General features: G+C 40.3%; 1 protein-coding gene across 3 annotated transcripts in view; it reads right to left on the bottom strand.

The window, feature by feature from the left end:
* Positions 1–13,986, bottom strand: part of PLXNB2 (plexin B2) — a 251,506-nt gene that overhangs the window by 37,506 nt on the left and 200,014 nt on the right. For all 3 annotated transcript variants that reach the window (XM_031056904.1, XM_005420917.2, XM_031056903.1), the window contains 3 exons: positions 13,602–13,774; positions 11,279–11,427; positions 8,259–8,367 (listed from right to left, as the gene is read on the bottom strand). In XM_031056904.1, the coding sequence (XP_030912764.1) occupies positions 8,259–8,367; positions 11,279–11,427; positions 13,602–13,774 (431 nt within the window). The remainder of the gene's footprint in view (positions 1–8,258; positions 8,368–11,278; positions 11,428–13,601; positions 13,775–13,986) is intronic.

The raw sequence follows: 13,986 nt of genomic DNA, 5'->3' as shown, positions 1-13,986 counted from the left end.
GGTGCCAGGTCTAATCTCATCTTACAGAGTCTTATCTTGTGCAGCCTGGCAAAGCTACACCTGACCCACAGCTCTATGTGGCTTACCAAAATCCTACATGAGATTCCTTCTCCTTGCAGAGGAAGACAGGAAGACAAGGGGCAGACAGTAAATCTGTCTGTGCAAGCCTTCTTTGAGGGATAATAAAAATACTGCTTTTACCGAGAGCCCTTTAAACTGAACTCAACCCGAATGTTCAACTGTTACAAATGGGACTGATAAGCCTCCAACCTCAAGTGCTGCAGTATCAGTGATGCTATTTTTTTCCAAATCCCCTCAAGGATTTCTTCTCTCCTTCTTTCTGCCCTTTTGTCATTTCAGTCTCTGAATCAGAAGTACACCTGCTGTCATGATAAATACCTCCCTTTCTTTTTCAGCCCTCTGCACCTTGAGATCTTTGTTGGCTCCGTCAGAAGACACCCAGGGGAACTCAGACTTTCTATAACATCACTGTAACATCACACTGCAGGGCTCAGTGCAATTATGATGTTAAACAGAACATTTGATAATGTGTCCTGTATGGAATTTGTAGCAGTCCTGTAATAATTCTCCTGGAAAACATCAGCCCTTGTGAGGACTTGGCAATACTTCATTTCTCATGGACACAGTAAAATTTAAACAACCCTGCAAATGATTATTTAACCCTTGTTTTATAATTCCTTTAAGTGTAGAAAATAATTCAAACATATTTCAATTTTTCTCTTATTTTGCTTGAAATGGAGGAATGTTTTTTCAGGTCTATACTTCTTTTGTCACTGGGAAAATATTGTTCATGTCTTCCAGGTAGTTTAATGCTTGAGCATAAATATTTTCTGCAATAACAGTCTACCTTGTTATGAGGGCTTTTTGATAGTTTATTTTGAAAAAGCCTATTCCAATGTCTGTCAGCTGTTCAGTGGCCTGGTTTTTGAAGAGTCTGGAAAGCCATTTCCCAGCAGAGGGACTTTGTGCCACCAGGACTCCCCACTGCCTTTCGTTCTCACGATCATGCCCTATGTTTGCAGAAAGTGGATTTGCCGTTTTGATAAAACCTGTGCAAATCCACAGCTATGCAGCTATGCTGTTCAGAATAAAATTCAATACAATAGTTCAGTTGGGAGTGATCCTCAATCTCCAGGTGTTACTTGCTCCCTACTGCATGATTTATTTGATCTAAACAGGATTTCTTGCTTGTAGGTCCAACCAGAATATAGCCTCTTTGCAATGGGAAATTTGAGTACTTTCCACATAAATCTTCCTTAAGTCATACCTAGATGTAATAACGTTGAGTTAAGGATCTCAAAGTCCACCTGCAACCCAACTTTTCCATCTCGTATCAGACTGCTGGGTAAGTATTCCTGAACTGATAAGTAGTTTTCCCAATGCTTTGATAACCACAAGGCTATTATTCTTATTGGAAGGATAAAGGTGCTATAAATAGGTTATCTCTTGTGCTTTTACACCTGCGGTTAGTACCCATCCTGTTGCTATGGTTTACCTGAAAGCAGTGGTTATCTGCTCCAAGCAGTGAGACAACAACACTTGTACATTGCTTTTGGTACCTAATGTTCAAATAATGAGAGCATATTTAGTAGCAAATTCATATTTCCTCTTTGTAATACCAATGCAAATGTGGCATTTAGATTCCTGTGTGCCACTGTCTTATCCTTGCTTCATCAGCACAGAAGTAGTGGGAAAAAAACTCAAAGAAAAATATTGACAAAAAGGCTCCAGCTGGCCCAAGTATATCTGTGACTTCACGTTCAGGCCATTTTCCAGTGTCCTGTATTTTTCATCACAGCCAGAAATCTCTTCTTTGCTTGCTTTGTTTTTATCTTTTGCCCCTTACTTAAAAATCTGTTCACAGAAATGCTGTGTGTTTTTCATTGTAGTTTCATGCTTTCTGTATGCTAGAGGGTAAATTATCTCCATGTCTGTTCTACTTATAATCACATTTAGACATGAGCTTGCTTATTAGCAGTGTACATGGCTGCTGCTCTTACGCAGCTACTGTAGATGCTCTGAGCATTCACATTTAGCTCTTACATTTTTTATCCTGTTTATTAATCTGCAATGAACTTTTAAATCTTTAATGTTTTATGAGTAGCAATTAGTCTTTTTGCAGAGTTAGGAAGGTGATATCTTATTTCTTCAGATTTTTTTACTTCTATTTTAGTAAAAAAATACCGTTTGTAGTCTGAAAATTCTCTGAGAGAGCTCCTAGCATTTTAGATCTCTGTGGTCTGCTGGTGTCAAATCAAAGACCATCTTTTACCTAGCTAGCAATGGGTTTATTCCTTTTTTCTTTCCTTTTTTTTTTGTTTCCTGGTTTTTCACAGTTTTCTTTGCAATTAAAGATATAGAGGTGTAAAAGAGAACCATTCCCCCAGCCTCTTTTTTGCTCACTCATCTTGCATCTGGGATTGGATTTTCCAGACAGATTCATGCTCTTTTTCACTTGTTTTGTTTGCTCTGCAGCTTTCCTGGTTTGCACTGTCATGTCCAGCCAACTCACTTCTGATCCCTTACAAACCATCCAAGAACAAGAGGAGTGCACACCCATGGAGCATCACCAAAGTTCTGCATGTCTTCTTTATCTGTTTCTCTGCTTTTCCATTTGTCTGTCATCAAGCACAACATCATCTATCCTAAGTTTGCTTTCCCAGAAGAATTCCTGGACATGACTCTGTAAATAAGGGATACTGTCTACTATGGTATCCATCTATGGTAAGCAGTTTCTAGCCCATGAACTACAACACTGAGATAAAACTGCTTGCCCTTTATTCTTCACTAATGTAGAAAATCAAAGAGAGAAACAAAAAACCACCAAGGAAGCTACTGGTGGATCACAAGAGGGGCCAGAAGTTCAAGAACAGTTGGACAGCAACAGAGGAGAGGAACCTAACAGAGATGCACAGAAACCTTGGCATGAAGTCTGTGCTTCAGAGGGGGATGCTGGAAAAAACACAGCTGTGCCAGATCACAAGCAGAGACACAACTGGGAAGGGAAGAGAGGATGGTGTCAAAGTATGGCCCTGTGATGCTGAGAGATGCCAGCTGCAGCACAAGAGGAAGCCAGCAACAGATGGAGGTGTTCAAACGGACACGATGGGCAGCAAATGGCAAAGCCACCTAAGCTCCCTTCTGTTGGCTCCTGCAGGCACTGACCTCCATTTGGGGGTTTGCCTTTGATGCAAGCGCGCTTCTTCACAAGTAGGAATGGGCTCCTGTTCTTCCACACAAGCAGAGAACAGGGATGCTCTTTCCAAGACCTCATGACAGTGCACACAGATGTGGATAAGATTTTCATGAATGCACAGGCCATGTTGTTGCTGTGCCTTTATCACAGCCATCTTTCCTTCACAAGTCCTTCCCTCTTCTCATCCTGGTTCCAGCTGCAGTAAGTTTTGGCTCTTGAAAAAGTAATTTTTTACCAAAACTATCTGCCTCACACTGAAAGCCAAATTATTCTGCCAACTCTTGCATGTTATGCACACAAAAATAAAAGGCATAGCCCGTGAAGTGCTGTAGACACCAGCCAGCTTCTTGGAGGTCAAAATGTCATTTCATGGACTATAAAGGTAACCACAGGAGCTAAATTAACCCTCTGAGTGGGGAACTCAAGCCATTAGGATCTGTTCTTTCCCCCTCAACTTCCCTCCTTTCTCAGACTCAAGGGAGCCTGTTTCTTGTTTTTTCAGACAAGCCACCCACTCACAGGATATTCAAGCAGAGAATTTCCACTGTGCATTCTTGGCAGTGTGGTGCTCACCGCAGTGGCTGACCTGACCCCCTAGCTCTCCTCATCACAGCACCCATAACACAAGTCAGTTCCTGTAACAGCAGAGAGATGAGGAACTGAGTCCTGCCTTTCTGGGGCTGCTTTGTCCAAACCTTACACCGTGTAAGCTGATCAAATGCTTCCAGGCACTCCAGGTGGCCAGGCAGAGCATTTGACTGTCAATGTGCATTCTGCATTGGCTGCTGTGGATGGGACACTTAAGCAAAGGGCTGGTATGTTAAACAACTTTTTCTTTGGACTGAAAGCGGCATCTTTTTATCATGAGGCAGACACCACATGATCTTCTGAAAACACCAAAGAACTCTTCTGACAGGTTTGATGGAGAAATGGGAGCATGCATGACTGGAAAGTCTGCACTATCATACATCCAGTGTTTACTGGCAGCTCTTGAGCAGAATCATGAGTACTGGATGGTGGGACATGTATTTAAATGCATGGCTCAGAGGACAGAGAGTTAAGACTAATAATAGCCACATGAACAAGGGCCAACTTCACTAAAACTCTCAGCTATCCAGGAGTTCTCCTGTCCCCTATACGGACTGACACACAAACAAGATGTACTGCAAGACTTAAAAATAAAATAAGAACCTCTGGAAGCAATTCCAGACTTCTGTGGATGTGTGGTTTATCAGCATCAATCATAATGGCAACAAGCATGTAATTTTCCCCACAAAAAACCCCACGCAAAGCCCCCAGCTACAGTGTAAAAGGAATGTATTGAGGAAACGACTCAGGGTGAAAAATCAAGGAGTGAGCTGAAACCCTCCACAAAAGCCTTGAGGCACTGATCTGGTGAGAGCTTCCAGTGCAATTACTTCAAACATCACAAAGCAAAGCAGAGGATGGATGCACGTAAGAGGAAGCTGCCACATTTGGGGGTAGATTAAGGTGGAAGAGTGTACCTTGTTAAAAGTAACTGTGCTGTTCATTTCACATTCAAACTTCCAGTACGGTGAGTGTTCATGTTTTTTCTCAGGTCAGGCTCTAATTTATCCTCCCTTCTTCCTCTTTTTGTTATTCATCTCATTTAGGTATACAGACATCCTGGTTTACAAGAAGTCATTTTTTCCAAGCCAGTTCCTAAACTTCCTTCAGCACCTCAGAAATGTATTACACTTTTGCAAAATTCTACCTCTAATTTCATCATCTTAGATTTATTTGAGCTTTCTGAAAAGTCATTTTAACCTGCACAGCCTAAACCTCACAAAATTGTTCCGACAAATGCTGGCGGTGCCAGAACCAGCCGCAAGCTCTTGTCCTGGTGCCTTGAGTCTAAAGAAGAGGTGTTCTGAGAAAAGAATCAGCACTTGTATGGGATCAGCAAATCTGGGCCATACACACTGGAAAAGCTTAACTCCTTCCTTTGAGACTGCTTCTCACTGCCATAGTAACAAGCAAATCAGATAAAGTTAGCAACAAATGAAAAAGCAGGACTGGCCTTTAGCCATGTTACTGCTCCACCTGCTCAGAGACCAGCCAAGCTGTCAGTGCTCCAGATGTACTGCATAGCTGGATATTAAAATTAAGCAGAAGTTCATTTCTATTTCACTAAACAGGAGAATGGTTATTGCCTGAGCCTGCTTATAGTGAAACAATAGAAATGTCAGCAGAGGATGACTGGGTTATCAGAATTTAATCTCATTGGGACTGTACTTGAACTGAACTCAGGCTGGATAGAGAAATTGTGAAGGGTAGGGAGACAAAAAGCTTTCTTCTCCTGTTGTGCAGCAAATAGAGTATTTACTGTACAGCACAGACACTTCTGGACCAAGGCATTTTTGTTCAGAAATAATTTTAAATTGAAACCATGGCTTCCCTTTTAACTGGATTTTTGACCCATTTCATGAAGGTCTTGCACATTTGTCAGTTCTGAAATGCTCTGTGCTGGCAGACAGGAAAGAAGCATGAGTCTGAGCCCCAAGTTGCTCTGACTATTGATTCTCATCAATCCACCTTTAAAAATAAATCACACTGTTCAGAAAATATCAACAAGAGCCAAACAGTATTACTTATAGAATCATGGAATGGTTCAGAATGGAGGGGACCTTCAATGCTCACCTAGTCCCACACCCTTGCCACGCACAGGGACACCTTTCCCTAGATCAGGTTGCTCCAAGTCCCACCCAGCCTGGCTTGAACAGTTCCAATAATGGGGCAAATACAGCTTTTCTGGGCAACTTTTAGTGATTCATCACACTCATCATATAAAAAATCCCTTCTTATACCCAATCTACTTGATAAGTGCTTTTGGTGGTAGATACTAATCACATGTACGAGGCTGAGGCAGTGGGGTGATAACTCTGGTATACACAGACACATCAGGATGAGCATCTCCAGTGTCCTTGTGCACTTCTGCCCTGTCATGCCACACACTGCATTCAGAACAGTCACTGTTAAAGATGAAACTATTCTGCTTCAAGTGGTCAGAGCTCACAGTAAAAACAGTAGTAGTGACCATCAGAAAGGTATCCATCCCATGTGCCAAAGAAACAGGGAAATACACATGAGGAAATTTATTTTAGGAGGGTTCCTGGAAAGAAGATTATTTTCTTTCCTTTGTATATACTGAGAGAAGAGGTTTTACACAAAGCATAGATTTTGCATGTCTGCTGAAAGAAGTCTGAAAAAAGCACTGAAACAAGACTGCAGCTTTTAAGCCAACATTAACTGATGCAAATGTCTGCTCTGATTGTCTGTTCTCATGCCAAAGCATTCGTGCCACACTTGCAGAGGTGCACATCAGTGTGACACCCCGTACTGACTTCAATCCTACAGTCCAAAGTTGGCTTCATTTTCTTGTGGAATTAAGAGAAATGAAACTACAAATCAGTATCACCAGTTTTAAGGTGTGAATTGTACAATTTCTCATGATTTCCATATTGTAAATAGGGTCCACATAGAAAGAGTCTTGCAGTAAATAAAAATGTTCTTTATCAGCAGTTGGCTTAGGCATCTGATTTTTCAGTGATCTCAGTGCAGGCAGAGACTGACACACAGAGAGTCTTGGACTTGCAGAAAAACATCCACCTAGTTAATGCTCCTGCACAGCCACTTCTCCCAGAACCTCACTGATAGGCAATTAAGAATCTTTCCCTGAAGTGGCCAAAAGCACTGGCTCCTTATATCCTCTCAGATGGGCTAAGCAGGGAATCACACCAAAACAAGTCCAAAGGCAGGCTCCAAAGCCTACATGGTTCAGGTTTCAACCCAGTCCATAATAACTTCACATGTTATCCATGAAAATCATGGATAGAAGAAGATCTTTGTACACAGCAGGAGAGGAGAACTGGTGCAGAACACACCCAACAGATTCATGTCAAAATCTCATGTAGGTCTTACTGTCATAGTCTCTGTCCTAGAGACCACAAACATATACACACGGGAGATTATATCATTGTTCTCTGGTTAAGATCATATCCTACATTTCCACAAAGGAACACATGACATATTCAAGCAACAAGGGTAGTTGTTTTTTGCAGCAGCGTCACCAGAGAGAGGAGGTATTTGCTTGGAAATTACAGAAACCCCACTTCTAGCCTCTTTTGTGAAAACAAGAATATCCTCTTCTCAGTTAAATGTCATTCTTGACTTATTCCACTGCTGAATCCTTTCCTTTACTTCTCACAAGACATCAAGAATTAATGAGACAGAAGTTTAAATAAGGGAGAAGATAAAAGCCTAGCACACAAGTTATGTTTTATAGTTTTATAGGTGTAATTTTAAGTATCATTATGGGGACTGATGTTATTTAAACCTCTCAACTATCACACGATCTTATAAAATTTGAAGACCTCATAGATACAGATAAAGCTGCTAAAACCACAGGCTAGACCAGCCATAAGCTAGGGCCACGTTTAGAGCAAAGCAATTAACACAGAAATGAAATTCTCTTTCATAGTCACACTGAAAACAAAGCACGTAAGTAATATGAATGCACATCACACTGTCTGTGGCTCTGCATGCCATACTTTTGAATGAAATAAATTATTAAAGAAATTAATGTACTTTCATTACTTATTCTTCAGCTGCTCTGCATTCATTCTTCTAATTAAGAAAATTGCCTAGACTAAATACCGTGATTAAAATAGTGCACCATGTATCTAGAGAATACCTAATTTTTTGCAGTGCTGACTTTTTTTATTTAATAGTGATACTTCAGAGATATAGTGTCACTAGTGAATAAGTTTATTCCAGTTGCTTTTTACCACATCTTTTTAACTTAGATGACAAATGACATCATCCTATTTTAAGACTCTTAATCTATTGATCAGAATTGATTTTTGGTATACCTTTTGTATATAGAAATGCTGGAATTAAGTGTTTTCTAATATTTTTCAATGTCAGTACTATTGATGAAACAGTACAACAAACACAAACAATTCTGTACTTTATGTCATACACAAAGTATAAAACAGGTCTCTGAAAAAAATGCACTTACCTGGTATGTAAACAACACTTCACTTGGTGATCTACCTAATTTTCCATTGATGTCAACTTCAATTTGACCTTGCTGTGGTTCATTCATGGGTCCAACTTGACACACAATCCTAAAAAGAAAGAATGTAAGCTTATCTGTTAGAAGTGACAGCTGCAATACCAGTGCAATGTATGTGAGCTACCACACACACTGCCAGCAAGAGCACCAACTTTGCTTTATCCTATGCTATGTAATCCAGTGCTGCCTCACATTCCAAGCAAAACCACCCAAGAATAGTTTGCTTGTCTATCCAAGGGCTGGTAAAACCAAAACCTGAGCACTGTACACTTCAGCAGTCCGTTAGTAGAAGTGCCTTCTCAGAAGACTCAAATTCAGCCCCATAAGTCAGCTGAACCTCTGCAACATGACATAAGATTTACTGTGGTCTTTGTGATGTTAAAAAACCCCAAACCCACAAAGGAGACCCCACCTCCTTGATGCAAACATCAGACCATCAGCTATCTTTTAATTTTGCGTGTTTTAACTGCTGATAATTTTGTTATGCATCTTGCTACCTTTCAGCTTCAAACCTTTTCACACCTATGATCAAAATCCCTTCAGAATTACTGTTCTCTGAAAATAAATTCACAGATAACACATGCAAATCAGAGGTCAAGGAGCACTGGCCATGAAAATGCTGCCTTAGAACTAACACTGCTGCTGAGTGATAGCTAGGATGTTTAAGTTGTTATTTCAAACAGGTAAACCACAGAATGATAGCATGAAAAGGCAACAAGGATTTGACACACTTGAAAACTGGGACAAATGCTTAATGGAGAGGTGATAATGCAGTTAGATAAGGAGGTATATAGTGCTTGTAGACTGCTCCGTTTCATACAGGCCACACCCTATGATCACTGCTCATTTCTGTCACTCTCCCTCCAGGATTATTGCTATTCTTCTTGAAGCAGTGCATGACTTCTTAAAAAAACCCAAAGTAGAAAAAAACCCTCAACTACTCCAAATTACTGGGTATAATGTACTTAAATCAGGACTTATAATAAAAGGATTGTCAAGTCCCTCTGCAGATCACTCCAGACTTTTTTTCCTGGGTACTGGCAAATGGACAAAATTCTCGGAATTCTTGCATGTCCTGGCATGTGTACGGCTGCCTGAGCCTGTTCCTCATCATCTCTCTACTGTATTCTTGGAAGTTGTATCTTCATGTCAGGCAGAAACAGGAAATGGTGCCTTTGGAGGAATTTTTACCATATGTCAAGCTAGGAAAGCAGTCGGGGGCCGGGGCCGGGGGCTGTGGGGGAAACATCGTAGCAGGGATTTTAACTGGAAAAGTTCCCTCCCTTCCCAGCACTGGCATTGCCTCCCTTCCCCCACATTACTAATGGAAAACTACAAAGAATGACTTCTCCAAGGCCAACAATTAAATCACCACAGAGCCAGAAAGCACCCTTAAGTGTCTTAAATCTTGCTGTGCATGGGAGCCACTGTCTCCTAAAAAGACTAGCTTTTAACTGATGAAGAATAGGGGAGCAAGACAAGGCACTTTTAATTATATTTTTTAAATTTAATTTTATAAAAAGAAGGTAATAATAATAAAAAAGAACAGAGGGAGATAAATACAGAAAATTAAAGATATCTATTTGAAGATTTTGACAACTTCTTTTTTTAAGCTTCCCTAGCCAGCAACATCCTTCAAAACCCACTAATTTGTTGATAAATGACATGATGCAAGTTGCATTTGTTCTCACCCATTACTACATTGCCAGAACTTAGGAAATCAGTAATGTTGCTATGATACAAGGAACCAGTCATCTCAGTTCTGGCTCCTTTCCATGTATTTAAAAATATCAAAAAGCTTTAGAAAAAGCCAAGAGGATGGGGAAATTCTTGTAAGGCTATGTCACAATTCAGTGTAGCTTTTGCAAACACTGAAAATAGGGAATGGGGAAAGATGACTGGTTGGAAGTACATGTAAATGCAGGAGTGATGGCAATAAAATTGGGAAGCAGTAAGAAAGAAACAGCTATTCTTTACCTTCTTCAGTCCTAGAGGCCCAGGAAGCTTCTAAATGCCTGATCCATACATTGACTAAAGCTAAATATTTTTCAAAAGCTAAAAACGAATCACTTAGGTATCTTCAAAGTCACTTTCAAAACATGCCACAGAAATAGCAGAAGGTTACTGTGTTACAATTTAAATTATAGGAAGTAAGAGAAAGCCAAGGTTTCAATCGCAGCTTTCAAAAGTGAATGAAAGAAAAATCCATCATTACTCTTAATATTACTACTGAACCTTCCTGCTATGCTTTCCATCAGCTAATATCAAAAGGGTATTTCCCTCTTGAAATTAGAAGCTTGATATAATCTGTAGTAAACACCTAGATACCTACCTAGAAGAATTTAGGCATTCTGTTTTAATTTTTGGCACCGCTTAAGAGTGTGACAAGTAATCCACAAAACATCTACCAACCTGCTTAGGCAATTCAACATCCATGGACTTGTTGGCTTTGAGGTGAAACTTAGTCATCTACAGCTAAACCTAAGCTCTGGGTTCCCTCCCTGTCCCCAGGCAAGAAACTCTGTGGCTGGACTAAGCAGATTTAAGCTTCCTCTTGTTTTCCCTACTTTCCCATATATCTTGTATGCTTGCCTTCACTCTGGTTCAGATTTGGCAAAGTTTTAATGACTAGATGCACATGTAGAATGCCTTTAATTTAAAAACAAATAATCTTGATTTATGTGCAGTAATAGTTTTTGAAAGCTTTTCAATCAAGTAAGGAAAACACTTCAATCAGGAGCAGGATGGTAGCACACCATTGTAAATTTGTTGCTGTATTACAATCTATAACAATTTAAAATAAAGAGTCAGACATTTTACTATGAAATACTGCATGTATATCATAGCAATAGTTATTTTTCAAATGGTAACCTTTTGTAACCACAAGAAGATCATCTTTTCTTGAAAATTCACAGAGGTTCATTTTTTCTTCTAAAATCTTGTGAAAAGCATCCATCAATTACCTTGTGGAAACAGAGTAGAACTCCTCTTTAAAAAGGCATTCCTTGTCTGCCACTGTTATATTTTTTACATCTTCTGCCTTTATTCCCAAATTAGATCCCATTATGGTCAAAAGAATTCCACCACTTAGTGGTCCAGTTTTTGGCTCAATCTGTGTTTGCATAAGGGACAGGAGAGAAAAAAAAAGCAAAATTAAATACTGCAGTGACTATGTTGCTCTTCTATATTATTTAAAGCTACTTTGACTTACCAACATTTGAAATGCAGATGTTTCTTGTAGGACAAACAAAAAACAAGCTATGCAACTTTTTAATGTTAATTAATCATCTGTTAGCTCAGAACTAGTATTCAACAGCTGAAGATTTCATGTCTCCTGTGGCAGACTGTTATGTACAAAACTCTTGCCTGGTGTTTATTCTATTTTAAGTTTGCTTCCTCCACTGAAGTACTGTGATTGTGAAAAGCAAATGCATTGCACTCTTCTCACAATCCTTCCACAGAGCTTTTCCAGCATTTTGTTGTTGTGATTTTATCTCTTTAGGTTCACAGCAGAGCAGTGCACTTTCCTAACACACAGTGTTGCCCCACATAGTGATTTCAAAAGTTCCTCCAGTCCCTTGATTTTTCTTAGTGCATCTCATGGTAGGGTGCTGCAGCATGGGCTGATGCTAACCAAGTAATTTGCAAATAAAATGAGGACAGAGAAGATCATGCAGTTGCAGTGGACTGCTCAGACTGGAATTGAAGTGCCCTGACAGGCACTTCAATTTGGAATATTTGTTGGGAGGCTAACCTGCTTTCCTACACAATGCTTGGAGGACCTTCAGCAAGACCTTTCCAGGTCTTCAGCTTTGAAGGGCTGCAAGTTTGCCATCAAGAAGAGCGAGGTTGCACTTCAATGCCTGCTCCACCAAAATCAGTCTCTCAGGTCTAAGCAAGCCTGAGCACAGTGATGTGGCTGCCTCTGCTGGCTGCCTAGCCACTGGCTGACCATCTGCACTCAACCCATAAACAAACCAGCTGAAACATTACTCAACTGTTTGTCTAGCTCTTTCCAAATGTTATGTTCATATCTAAAGCTAATGTAAGGTCTGAAAACCTAAAATATTTTAGTATCTTTTTTTTGTCCACAATAATATAGAAACAGTATGCCTGGTGAAAACACTTTTTTTTTTTTTTTAGATTTTCCTTTTCCTTTTTTCTCAAATCATGTTTACCTGGGCACAGATACTATACAAGTATTCTTCTCCACGCATTCTGTCAAGCTGCTAGGGTATTTACCTTCCTTGGCAGACTTCAGCTGTTTAACAGCTGTTTCTTCTTAGATGTATCCTGATGGCCAACCTTCCTCAGTGTACTGCAGGTCTGCCAGTAGGCACATTGCACCTCTAACTGCACTGTCTCCAGGGATGCAGTGTCTCTGCCCCTTTGAGCCACAGGTTTCAGACACAGTTCCTACTGAGTGAAACATCCCTGGTACAACTCTCACCCTGTGTCATACAGTTATCACATTTTGTGATGGCTTGGGATGTGTTCTCATCAAACAGTGTGTCTGAGTCTCTAAGTACTGATACCACTGCTGCAGCAATTTAGATTTGCCCAGTAGAAGCATGTATCACTCTTTTCTCAACAATTATGCCCATAAAATCAGCATTTGGCTTGTTTCTGGAAAGGACATGGATTTATGACTTTCTTTGCCTGCTGATCCACCAACATGGACAACAACCTTCCCTGACCCTGAGTGAATGCTCCAACTGCAGAGTAAGTCAGGTGCACATTTGGCCTCTCTGACTTCTTGCATTCAGCTCCTACAGCCTTGAATTTGATGCTGGTGTGGACTGAAAAATATCACTGACACCTGGAAAACACTTTGTGACACAGAAAAAAATCTGCTCTCTTATTAAATACTATTTAAAAGTCTAGCTTGAAGACTTTAAAAGAACCTGTTATGTACTTGAAGTTCCAGGAACAGTGAACCTCTCTTACAGACTCATTTCAGGTAGAAAGGACTTTATGAGAGAAAAAATCCATGCTAAGAATGCAAGAATCAAATGCCATGTTTTAATCATGCACTGCTACCCTGGCTTCTGATACAGCGAGGACAAGGCTTGGAAAACAAGGAGGCTCAAAGAATCCATTCAGTCTCCTTATTTTGAGTCTTTACAAATCTCTCACACACATCACTACTGACATTATTTCCTTTCAGCTATTTCAGAGGCTTACTTAACACCCCAGGAAAAAAACCCTGCCTTTCACTATGAGCTTGGTCGGTTGCTTTTTCCTGAAAAATATTATGCTGGTAGGGAGAGAAAAAAGCAATCTTACACCAGTGATTTCTGGAGGAGGACACGTGTCGGTGGGGGCAGCGTGACAGAGCTTTTCATAAACGCACTTGCTGGGCTTGCCATCCTCCTCACACCACACACACCTGTACTCAGGTGGGGCAGCAAGGCACAGGCTGCAGTCGCTTCGTCCGTAGGAGCAGTTGTACAGAGTCACTGAAAGATGAACAGCAAACATATTTAGATGTTTCTTTCTGTTTCAAGGATATTCAGTGTCCCTTAGGAAGGAAAAGTAATCCTCTGTATAAAGTTCAGTGGAGTCACATGAGTAATATGTACAGTCTGTTCTCAACCCCTGAATGACGCTGAGAGAAAATTTTATTTTTTCTCTATGGAAAAACCTGACATTTATCCATGTGCAGAGTATG

Source organism: Geospiza fortis, unplaced genomic scaffold (genome assembly GCF_000277835.1).
Source record: "Geospiza fortis unplaced genomic scaffold, GeoFor_1.0 scaffold195, whole genome shotgun sequence".
Lineage (NCBI taxonomy): Eukaryota > Metazoa > Chordata > Aves > Passeriformes > Thraupidae > Geospiza > Geospiza fortis.
This window is presented reverse-complemented; position numbering and strand designations above follow the sequence as displayed.